This window comes from Centroberyx affinis, unplaced genomic scaffold (genome assembly GCF_046629955.1).
Source record: "Centroberyx affinis isolate AG114_WGS23_722 - 3 ecotype Tasmania unplaced genomic scaffold, CSIRO-AGI_Caff_v1 ptg003068l_1, whole genome shotgun sequence".
NCBI lineage: Eukaryota > Metazoa > Chordata > Actinopteri > Beryciformes > Berycidae > Centroberyx > Centroberyx affinis.
In genome coordinates this window covers 46,266-58,501 of record NW_027281153.1, presented here as the reverse complement: position 1 = coordinate 58,501, position 12,236 = coordinate 46,266, and the positions used below count along the sequence as shown (strand labels likewise).

The window sequence follows — 12,236 nt, the reverse complement described above, 5'->3', positions numbered from 1 at the left end:
TATTTTTCAAGTAGGTATCATTGCTAACTATTTAGGGTTTGCATTGTCATCGTTTTTAGAATAAAAGGTCGTGTGATCTGACTGACCTTGCCGGCAAAGTAATCAATCACTGCTGATTTTAAATCTCTCCCATCCCACCCTGCCCCGCCTCAGTCTACAATCAGCTTCTTTTTTACCATTCCCAATAAAAAGTTACACAACAAGCCCCTGGGCAACCCTTAGTCATCCCACCTATTTCAAACCATTTCCTCTATGCTCTACTCTGAGAAATAATATACTGAACATCCATAGCTCATCTTGTTTTTGCACCTCTAAATCTTAACATATAAAATATATATATGTGTGTTATGTATACCATTCAGGTTTGGATAGACTCTCCTGTCCGCAGAAGGGCAGAGCTCTATGAGGATTTGGTGAGGAGTGTTATTTTGAGGGCCACTTTGAACCAGAAGGGGAAGACACATCGGTTCACATGTAGGTTTGGGAGTTATGCACTGCACAACAGAAGAGGGGAGGCGTTTCATTTTTTGAAGAGGCACAAGATTCATACCGCTTAGAGGCAAATCACAGACACCATCTACAAAAAAAGTGACAATTCAGACGCTGCAGTAAGCCAGATAAGCATAAAGTGCAAAACACCTACAAGAGCGGGAAGAAACAATGTTTTCTAGGATAGCAGCAAAGTAACAGAAATGATATTTCTCTCTCCAACGGGGATAAGGGGAATTTGTGGAAAAACCAAGAAGCAAGTTGAAGGCGTCTATAGATAATTTCAATGATAGGAAGTGAAGGTGTCTAGATGCAATGGCTGCTAAACGCACTACAGTGGAATCCTTCAACATGGGCTGCTTGCGAAAACTTAAAAATTTGCTGCTGGCTCAATCCCAACTGAGAAGATCGAACCTGTAACCATCCAGCTCCCACTTTCATTCAAAGTATCTTCAACAATCTGCCATTCATCTGTGAAAAGGCCATAAAAACTTGACAGACAAACTTTTGCCTCTAAACTTATGAACCAAAGGCCTCTGCAAAGTGCAAACCAAGTAGCTTCTTTCAAGTATGCCATTGTGTAATGCGTAAACACACACACAGTGCATATATACATACATCATATGCATATATACACGAGTGCATGAGAGTAAATATCAATCTATATAAAATCCATGTTCCAATATCTACATACTATGAAAATTGTCATAGTATTTATGGATATGTAATCATAGTATGTATTGATATATATTCATGTAGTTGTGTCTCATTATTTCATTACTAGACAATGGAATAATACAGTCTGCCATAATGTTTTATGACATGTGGACACTGATGTTCGGTTCCCCAGTCTAGAATCTATTTCTGCTCTTGTCGTTCATGTCTCTTTCACTTATGGTACTGCTGCAAAATGGGACCAGCCACAATCGCATTTAGCCAAACACTACAAATATTTATATATCTATAGATATATTATATATAGGCTATGTAAATATCCATTTATGTCAAACAAATACTAGGTGCTGCTTTCAATGCTTTTTGGGTGCTGAACAGTACCAGAAGGGGGGAAAGTAAAGAAAATTCACAAGAAAGGAAAGATAAAAGGATAAAAAGGGAAAACACAATGGGTATAAAATCCCACACTACCGCAATCTCATCCTTCGCCACTGTTTAAAAAGCAAGATGCTGCTACATATGTGTAACTACATTAACCCCTTCCCCTCCCCTCCTCACCCTTCCCTGAATACCCATTTGGACATTAGCAAAGAAAAGCATGCTGGGCTATAGGCAGAGACACAGACCAAAAAACCATGACGGACTGACAGGGGAAGAAATGCTAACCAGTAACATCCATCTGCCATCAAACCAAAGCCTTACCAAACCCAGAAGTTAAAACTATAGAAAATAACATTAAAAAAAAACAACAAAACAAAACCCCAAAGTCATCCTCCTCCGTCTCACTGGGGGGGCGAAAAAGAAAGAAAGAAAAGAAATGTCCTCTGAGTGAAGTCTATCTCCTTTCGCATAGTGGTCGCCAAATCATCACAATCACTTGTAAGCTGTGTTGGGAGGGGGGAGGGGGGTGAGGGGGGGCAGGGGGGGGTGAGGGGGGGGGGGCCTGGGACGTGGGGCGGCGAACCCGAAGCTCCAGGAGCTGCGAAGGAGAAACACACAATCTTTCAAAGTAACGAGAGGATTCCTGTGAAGCGATCTTTCCAAGTTGCTCCTCTTTATGTCATTGTTCTTTTCAGTTTCACGATGAGCAGGTGGGTGTGTGCACGTGAAGGAGGAGGGAGGGGGTGGTGGGGTGTAGAAGGGGGGGGGGGGAAGGGGGGCGGGAAGGGGGGGCACGGTGGTCGATGGTTGTCGCTCCACGCAGTTCAATATAGAGCATTCAAAGGTCAGAAAAGAGAAGTGCAGCCGCAGCCGGTCACTCCCATCCGTTGTCCTTGATCATGTGCGCCAGCTCAATGATGAACTTTCCCTCTTTGTATTTTTGACTGCTCTCGAACGCGTGCTCCTGGAAGAAAAACACAAAACAAAAAAGGAAAGAGAGAAACTTCAGTGACATTACTACTACTTAGTCGAGTCAAAGACAGTTGAGTTCGAGTCAAGACCGGGTCCCAAGCCGAGACCGAGACCAGAGGAAATTGAGTCCTATTCCAAGACCAAAACAGGCAATAAACAGTGAAAATGTCTTTCCAAATGTAAAAATAATGCTTGAGGAGTCTCTTAAGGATCAACTACTGCAGCCTTGTGCTTTACTAATAACAGAGCATGAACATTAATGCTTCTGCTCTTCAATCAAATAACCGAGCATGTAATCATTTGACCATTTTTCTATCCTTTTTCCCCTCATGAAGAAGCTACACTACTGGTGTAATTCAAACTTGGGCCTGCATTGCAACTGTGGTCTTCCAAAAAAACAAGTCTGACAGTATTTAAATGTTTTTGTGAGGAAATCATGGAGGCAAGCATCGTATAAAAACAGCATGCAGTAACTCAGCAGTTCATTTTACTTCCAAAACACCAAGTATAAGAAAAATAAGTTAAGCACTCTTCCAACTGGCCTCATCATATGTGAGAAATGATTTTACAGAGAAACAAAGCAAAGCACTAATCTTGTCATTAAATTCCGGACATTATAGGATTACTCCATTCAAGTTTATGTTATGCCTGATTGTTTCTACTAGTCCCAATCCCAGGCAAAACAAGGCTCAGTATTTCAGGGGAATCAGCGTAGCGATGTGCATCTGCACCTTTATCAGCTGGAATTATTTATTCAACCTGCTTTGCCTTGTAAACAAATCATTTGCTTGCAACTCCTGTTCAAAAAATTCTAATTGTTTGTTTGGTCACCGCAGGGGAGATGGGAGGTTTAAGTGAGTCCCTGTCTTATATTGTGTTCAGTTACTTTACACTCTTCTATAGTCTTTTCAGACAATTACCAGGACAAGCCTCTTCAAAATGGCCTGACATTTAATCACTGTAGACTCTCAGAGGTACCAGTCTGGCAGTCTGGAGCCAACCTTTCGGCACTGTAATTATCTCACACGCTGGGAGGCCGCAGAGCGCTCAAACCCCGAGCCCAAAACACAAACCTGAGCGAAAACTGTCGCCGCGGCTTTAACAAGCAATGTTTTAATGAGTGTAACCTTGTTCCTCTGACCTACAGTGGCATAATTTGTCCCGTCGGAAGCCAAGGAACCGCAGGTTACGCAACAGCACAGCGGCAAGGCGTAAGCGGTGCATCGGAAAAAAAAAAAAAAAAGGGAAAGTCCACAGCATCGCATGCAACTTCAATGGGAAAACACAACACAGGGCTGGAGTGATAGTTCAAGGAGTGATTGACTTACATATTTCCAGCCAAGGGTGGTTTTACAGTTTTCACAGTAGATATCAGCCACAGCATGTAAACCTGTAAGGAGAACCCGCTCCTCAGCTGGCCCGCAGCCGACATTCACCCTGCGGGAGGAGAAAGGCCACAGGTCAGGACAATCTGGCTGCATGCACTCAGGGTCATTTTGGACTTTTTTGTATTTTCACATCTCTTACTACACAACATACTGCTGTGTAAGGGCGCGTTCACACCAAGCAAGTTTGGAGCGGTTTAGTCGAAGTCTAAGCACTTTTTTTTTTAGTTCGGTTCGTTTGGCCAGGTGAGAACAACGCCACTCGAACTCGGGCGGCGCTGCAGGACACGACCCCAAAAATGCAAGGGATTGTGGGTATAAGGAGACAGATGCTGACATCTGATAGCCAGCAGATCCTCATGCTTGGAAAGCCTGGCATGACAAAATGAAGTCTGGACTGATGCTCATATTCAGCTGTTTCTTCATGTGTTCTTAACTGGTATGAACACCAGAGAAGAAGAGAGCAGAGAAGTCCATCATGCTTAGCTAAAGTTACAGGGACTGGAGTCAGATTTGTTTTGACTCTCACTCGCTGCCAAAATCTCTAACCTGGCAGGATGACAGGTGACCAAAACTTTGTCCAATACAGAAGCTACTTGTGAGTCATGTGACTTTTTGTTTACAAGCCCTGGTTTGCTTGTAATTAGGCGATATCCATCTAATACAAAAATGCTAAACTTTTCCACTAGGGTTTGGACCAAAATGTAGGTGTGATCGCACCCTTACTTAACATTTTAATTCAGGGGCTCATACTTACACTGAATTAAAGAGATAGGCTCTTCCTTGACTGCCTTGAAATGACTGAAAAGAGAGAGAGAGAAAAAAAATTTGCATGTAAGTTGACAATAAAGAGCCACGTGAAAAGCGTGGAGGAATGTCAGCACTAACACCCCGGGGTGCTTTTCACCCGCTAACTGCTGCGCACATACTTGTTCTTCCACCTTGTCAAGGCTCCCACACAGAAGTTTGGCCGCAGGTAAGAAGTAAAATTAGGCTAAAAAAACAAAACAAGAAAAAGGCAGTGCTGCTGTCTGAGGGAAAACAACAGAGCGTGTCAACCTCACACAGCTAGTCTATCATCAAATCACATTTTACGATGAGAGAGGTGCGTTTGTTTCTGAGAACACCAAAGAGAGAAGAGCGTGAGAGTAGAAGTTCATTCTCTGTACTTCCTTGTTACTTATCTTCACATCAGAAGATAAGTAACAACTAGACACACTAACAGTCTACCTCAAACCCCCTCAGCCTGCAGGAATCTGTTATTTCCAATAGATTTATACTCAAGCTTCTTATGACAAAATAGTTACTTGAAAATAAAGTAAAAAAAATAGCTCTCAGCACTTTGCATTTGTTGGGCAGGTGAACTCTCGTTAAAGCCTGATGGCAGCCCAGCTTTCTGCCCTCGTTTGCTCCATTTAGATTTGAGGAAAATGTCAAAATAGCGGGTGTGAAAATGGATGGAGGAAAGTGTGTGAGGTTCACATTTTGTCTCCCAGGTTTGCACTGCACAAGTCCAAAAGTCAAGTTTCATCGTTTACATTTAGTGTTGCAAAACATACGGAGCAACAATGCTGCTTTCACAGCAGAATATTTATCAAATCTCCAAATATTACTATTATTAATATATTACTGAACAGGAAACTGAACAGGAAATTCACATCCACTGCACCCTAAAACAGAAAACCATAGTGACTCCAAGTTCACTGGATAAAATGTCAGATAAAACAAGTTTACATAAAAATAAATAAATGAATAAATAAATAAAACACAAATACAAGAGAGTAGAGTGATCATTAAAAAGGATTTCCGATAAAAATATGTTTTCAATAGTGTTTTAAAAGATAATAATTTTACATTAAGAAATAACAGACTCGTGGTGTTGTAAACACACAGCTTACTCACGATGTTGAGTTACATGGAAAATAAAACACAGTAAAACACTTTCAGTCCATGTGTAATTTTCACCTCTGCAGAGGAGGTTGTGTTTTCACTGGTCTGTCAGCAGGATATCTCTCAAAAACTGAATGGACTTCCAGGAAATTTGGTGGACATGCAGGCCTCGGGCCGAGGAACAACTGATTCGATTTTGACGGTGATCCGGATCTGGGATTTCAACCATTAGACAATTATAGTTTTTTAGCAATAAATATGAAACTAACGGAGATAGAGAGTTGATTCCAAATCCTAAGGGGATGTTTGCAGGAAATCAACTTAACTTAAAATGCAAGTGACAGGAATGATGTCTTTGGGTGTAACAGCAAGTTGGAGAGTTGTTCAGCATTGCTCTCCGAGTGCCTTCTAGTTACATGTGTGTCAAGTTCGATTTCATCCCTTTTCCATGAGAACAGATCACTGCACAGCCACTCTCTACCTCAGTAACGTAAGTTAATGTTGGTTAGTTAGCCAATGCTAGCCTCATTAGGTAAGAGTTAATAGAGTAAGAGACATTAGTGCCTGAACAAAGATGAGACACTGAGCTCCCTAAATGAAATGTCAATAAAAACAAAGCCGAAATACAGCCTACTTAGATACACACACACACACACACACACACACACACACACAACTGAAAACAGAGAAAACAGAGGAATTGCACTCTGCAAACCTGTTGGCATAAATGCATGCAAGGTAATTTTGGTTGAACTGTACAGTAGTGCTCAGAATACATCTGGCCACACCTCTTCTAATTTTTTTTTAATTAAAATAATAAGTAATGAACTTTTGGTAACATTTTTTCTCAAATTCAGACAGTTTGCAGTTTGGAATGAACCCCTTAATTCATCCCTGCTGCTTTTCCAATTGAACTTTATGGGGAAATAGTATATATAGAATATTAAAACCTCTTCCACCCTACCGGTTCCACCAGCAGGACCATGATTACATACGCATGTTGCACAGCCAAGCTCTGTTCAAACCCAAACAACTGTATTTTAAATTCTAGTCAAGAGTCAAGATCCCACGGTTTCCAAAGATACCAAACATGTCATGCTGAATTACAGAGAAATGTGTATAAAATGATGCACAAGACATCTACTATGGATTTTTTCCATTTGATGTAATGCTGCAGCCATAAAAACATGGCATCTTGGATTTGAATATTTCACTCAGTATAAGCAGCTAAAGCTTCAGTGAAGCGTTGGAACCAGCAGATATACAGAATATGTTTGTGACATTGTCGTACAGTATGGAAAAAAATGTTTTTTCTAACTTTGAAGCTACTTAAGGGGAAATTTAAGGGGAAAGTCGGGGTGCAAGGGGTTTTAATAATATCACAATACCACAATATCATGCCATTATAAATAACCGGCCAGTAAGTCCATACATGAACATGCATTAATGCAGTGGTTCTCAACGTGGGGTCCGGGGACCACCAGGGGTCCTTGAGGGAGTTACAGGGGGTCCCCAGCAAAGTGATGAATTGTTAAACTTCACTATTATTTCCTTTACAAGAAGTTAACACAATTAGAGAATGTAGAAGAATGACTGTTTTGATCATAGTTTCTCTGTTATCTCTCTACCTACAATACAGTCATGGAATTCTGGACAAAATCATATATAGCTAACAACAAAGATATTCTCAGATTTGGGTTCGAGAGACAAAATCTCACCAAATGGGGGTCTGTGGCCCTAATGTGGACTAAATTATGGGTCCTTGACATGAAAAAGGTTGAGAATCACTGCATTAATGTATATTGAGTGCTGCAATGCTCTCCCAGTGGGCGGAGACTCAACCTGCCAGCTCCCCCCCCCCGGCCCCGTCACCCTTGGCCGGCGCAGACAGATAGACGGGCCCCAATCGGCTTTGCTTTTTCCATTGCAAATGAGTGCGGCAGATAAGGCTGCGGCTGCGGTTGAGGCCGCTGAGCTAATACTGTCTAATAGGAGCACCAGCTGCCTCCTCTTGACCACAGCCTCCGCGCCTCCGCAGGGGGGAACCCACCGCCGCTCAGGGGACTTGGTTTTTTTTCTTTCTGTTAAAGACCCCCCGAGTGTTGCCAGCATGGTCAGAACAAAGGGAATTTCATTTCAGATAATAAAAGAAAGAGTTTGGGTTTAAACAAGTAGGGCTGAAAGATACTGACTAAAATTTAAACTGACATTCATATCATCTCAAGTTTTTCTTGTCATACATTTTTTATAACTTTAAAATTGTTTAAAGAAAAGTGATTTTGTTAAAGAAAAATTGATGCCCGTGTGCAGGATTTACTGAGTTTGAGTCTGATGAAAGGTTTTGATTCATGGACCAAAGACCTGCAGCTCTAAAACACCTTGTTCACAAATCCATTTTGGATGCTTCTCTCTCTTCACCAATTAATTGCAGCCTCTGCGATTTGGAAATTGCAGAAGTTCATATTGCGATTTCAATTTTTTTTACTTTTGATTAATTGTTCAGCTTTATCAACAAGTGCTTGCCACTGCCAGAAAAAAAAAAGGATTACCAGCCTTTGCTGCTCTCTCTCTGCTGCGGCCACAGTAGGTGTAACGTCTCGCTGTTATACTTTCAAATTCACAGTTCGGATTTGACAGGAGCAAAAGGTAGACACACACACACACACACACACACACACACACACACACTCAGTCTGAGGCCAGGAGACACGCGACCTTTAGCTGAGAGCGAGGGAACTAGGTCGGCCCTCATGGAGCTGACGACAAGCTCTGCCATAGTGTTTAGGAAAGGGATGGGGGGGGATGGGGGGGGGTTACTCCATGTGACAAGCGGTGGGTGTCATATCTATGGTTGACTGGGGCTCGGCCGAGCTATCAACTTAACCACTGGCAAAAGGACGGCTCTCTCTCCCTCCCTCCCTCCCTCTCTCTTTCTCTCTCTGCCCTTATCTGTTTCCCACAGTCTATTTTTATTTTAGCAGTGTTATTCTCTCTTGAGCTGCGAGCTTCACAGTAGATCACTCAGCCACAAAAACATTAGAAGCAAGAAGATGCTTGTCACAAGTCCTTCAAGAATTCAACGGGAAAATCCTAAAAAAAAACAAAAAACATACGATGTAGTCAAATTCAGATAGGAGCCCGACAGTTTTTGGATTGCACTAAAAGCCTGCAGGGTTTTTACACGATCCCAGACTCCAACAATCCTATTAGACAGTCTAATAGGATCCTAAAGGATTGTTTCCAAAAATCTGAAAGTGCAACTAGAATCAAATGCAGTTTGGAAGTACTCCCACCGGCTTTTCACTACTCAATAAAACATAAGAAAATGGAGCGTGGTTATTGAGCTCGTTGAAAGGGACTCTCGTTGAAACACTCGTTTCCAAGAAATTATTTCTAAAAAAGCGAATCTTAAAAATCCACGAATCCCCTTAGAAGTCCCCACATGGGACTGAAGGGAACGACGCCTTCCAGGTAACAATCCACTTCTTTAGGCAAAAACACAAAATACAAATCCACTCTGGAGAGAAGGAGATTCTCTGGTAGTAACATTAGTTCAGCATTAGCAACAGAGAGGATGCATCCCCAAGAGTTCACCCACATTCACAAAAACACTTCATCCCAGTGCTGAAAATACATTATACAATAAATAAAACTAAAACTAAACAAGCTTTTCAACAAAACCTCTAAGATCAACTTTAAGGTAAGTATTTTTGCGGATTACACCTCTGATGTTTGCACTAATATTTGCATTAAATTCTGCAATATTACCATGAAAAAATGACTGTGCAACTTCTTATTCTGATACAATAATGTGGCATGTAGGCAATTAACAAGAAAACATTAACATTTAAGCTATTTAAAGTGACACCTCAGATAGCATTTAAATATTGCCTATAAATAGGTATCATGTATACTCAAACACTGCACTGTATGCAGTCTAATAAGCTATGTCGACCTGGAATACATTGGGTTTAATTACGAGATTTTTTTAAATAATTCATATTTAAATTGCCAGTCCTGTCACCGCCTTCCTCGCTCCACCTAAACCGTGGGAAGCGGTGCCAAAGTTCCAGCTCGGGGAACAAAAGACCGAAAGGAAAGGACGCAATGGCAAGAAATGATAAATGTGATCGATCCATTAGCAGAGTTTTCCATCAGGCTGATGGGAGGGACGGAGCCAAGGTGCTGAATAAACCCTGAGAGGGAAGGCGAGGGAGAAGGCGTGCTCCAACTCCTCAGTATGCACGCTGCACACGCCCGTTCTGAGGACTTCCCGCTCAACTCTGAATCGCTGCTCATACAGTATCTGAAGGGTTTTGGATGACAGTAATATGAACTGACGGCGATGTTGAAAAGACATGTGCGAGCAGAGTAACCACTGCAAAAGGCGTCACATCTGATTTGGACTGAATTGAGGCGTCTCCCCAGACACCGATCAAGTGGCTGTTTGGCTTTCTTTGCATTGTGTTTCGCTGTCCTCCATGCTAAAGGCCAAATTGTACGCCAAAACGTTTACAGTTCTGCGTCGGTGGTTCTGCGCGTAGACCACCGAAAAGCTAGATAGCGGTGTGGTGCTTTGTAAACCCGGAAGTAATAACAGAAGAAGTAGTCGTGTTTACATTCTCTGAAACTCTGAAAAGAATTCAGTGACATGTGGTAGTCTTTATAATTTGGAGATGAGGTGTCGTACAAATCCATGTTGTCTTCGCTATCGGTGGACATCAACCAGACACAGGTAGGAGGAATTACGAAGCGGACCAATCACAGTTCTTGTGGTATTTTTTCACCCTGTGCGCACTGCAACTACGCCACCACCGCTACGACAACACCGCGAAAACCTACCACAGAAGCTGCTGTGGCACCAAAATTACAATATCTGTCTCAGGTGAATGACATACGATTTACGTATAATCAAATTCTGATTAGAGCGTTTAAATACAAGTCGATTTGGACTGATTTCACACCACATGCCCAAGCAGTCCAGATCAGAATTTAAAAAAATGCGACTCCATGCAGCTTTCTGCTGTTCACGGCAATTAGGAAACAATCAGATCTTTGTCACATGTGAGGGGAAAAAAAGAAATCTGCATTTGGACACTTTTAGCCGCAGCCCAAGTTGGACCAAGTCTATTGACAGAAGAGTCCCATAACTGCACGGCCCCAAGAAAGCCCAAATAAAACAAAAGTTTGTCAGAGAATTTGATTGCAAAATAACCTTTTCATTCCCCATTCTGGTTAGCAGTAATAGACTGGCTTTTTCAGAAGCTTCCCATGTTTTGTTTAATGGTTGAGGATTGGGGGATTGGTGGATAGAGGAGGGGAGGGGAGGGGAAGGGAAGGGAAGGGAAGGGAGGGGTGCGGCGCTGAGCCATATTTCCTCCTGGCCAGTGCGCTCAGGTTAATCCTCTCTTTCGGCTGCTCCGTCTCCGTCTCTGCTCGTCTGCTGCCGTGCCTCGAAGGCTCGCTGCATAAGCTCAGGGGGGGGGGGGAGAACAGTTTTATACCTGGCTCATGAGATTTCCAGCACTCAAACTGCAACTGTAGGGAGAAATCTGCCAAAACCTCCAAAAAACCCTCAAAGCATCTTCCTTTCTTTGGTGTTAGCATGGCTGAATATTGAACCGTGGCTTCTTTTCCCTACGAGCACAATGTGATAACTCGCATGTATTAGTGACAGCTGTGAAGCATGATATTGGAGTGAGGCAGCAAAACGCGGCACTTTACAAATTTCATATGGGATCCAAATCAAATGTGGACGGGGCAACAGGCCCTTGGCAGCATGTAGTGGAAAACACCAGACTACGGTGTCATCTTCTCCTAAGTAACATAATCGGCTTAGGAGGGTTGATGCTGAGGACCGGTGATGCTGCCTTGGACTACGACACACACAAATGCCAAGGAGGTGTGGCAGGGAATAGACGGCTTATAAATAGACCTGTGAGCTGTTGTAATGATGAAGATATTGATACCATAACACTAGCAACAGCATGCTGCATTTGGCAACAGCCGTTTTCAAAATTAGGATCTGATTTGATTGTGGATTTTCCTCATTAACTCAAACAATGTTTTGTACATTCAATTAAAACACAGCATGAAGTGCACAATACAGATCATGACATTTATTCCCTATTCCCTGATTTAACAGGTATGGGCTCTGAATTAGGGTTGTGGATGATTTAAGTACAGGTTCACTTAAAAAAAAAAAAAAAAATCTACAAGTTTCAATTAGGGCTGGGCAATATATCGATATTATATCGATATCGTGATATGAGACTAGATATCGTCTTACATTTTGGATATCGTAATAGCGTGATATGGCATAAGTGTCTTTTCCTGGTTTTAAAGGCTGCATTACAGTAAAGTGATGTCATTTTCTGAACTTACCAGACTGTTCTAGCTGTTCTATTATTTGCCTTTACCCACTTAGTCATTATATCCACATTA

The 12,236-nt window shown here is 42.1% G+C and overlaps 1 protein-coding gene across 2 annotated transcripts in view; it reads right to left on the bottom strand.

The window, feature by feature from the left end:
- Positions 1-1,787: 1,787 nt before the first annotated feature.
- Positions 1,788-12,236, bottom strand: part of LOC139659332 (protein yippee-like 1) — a 28,783-nt gene continuing 18,334 nt past the window's right edge. For both annotated transcript variants that reach the window (XM_071537563.1, XM_071537562.1), the window contains exons 3-5: positions 4,660-4,703; positions 3,846-3,954; positions 1,788-2,509 (exon numbers count right to left, since the gene is read on the bottom strand). In XM_071537563.1, the coding sequence (XP_071393664.1) occupies positions 2,420-2,509; positions 3,846-3,954; positions 4,660-4,703 (243 nt within the window). In that variant the 3' untranslated portion in view covers positions 1,788-2,419. The remainder of the gene's footprint in view (positions 2,510-3,845; positions 3,955-4,659; positions 4,704-12,236) is intronic.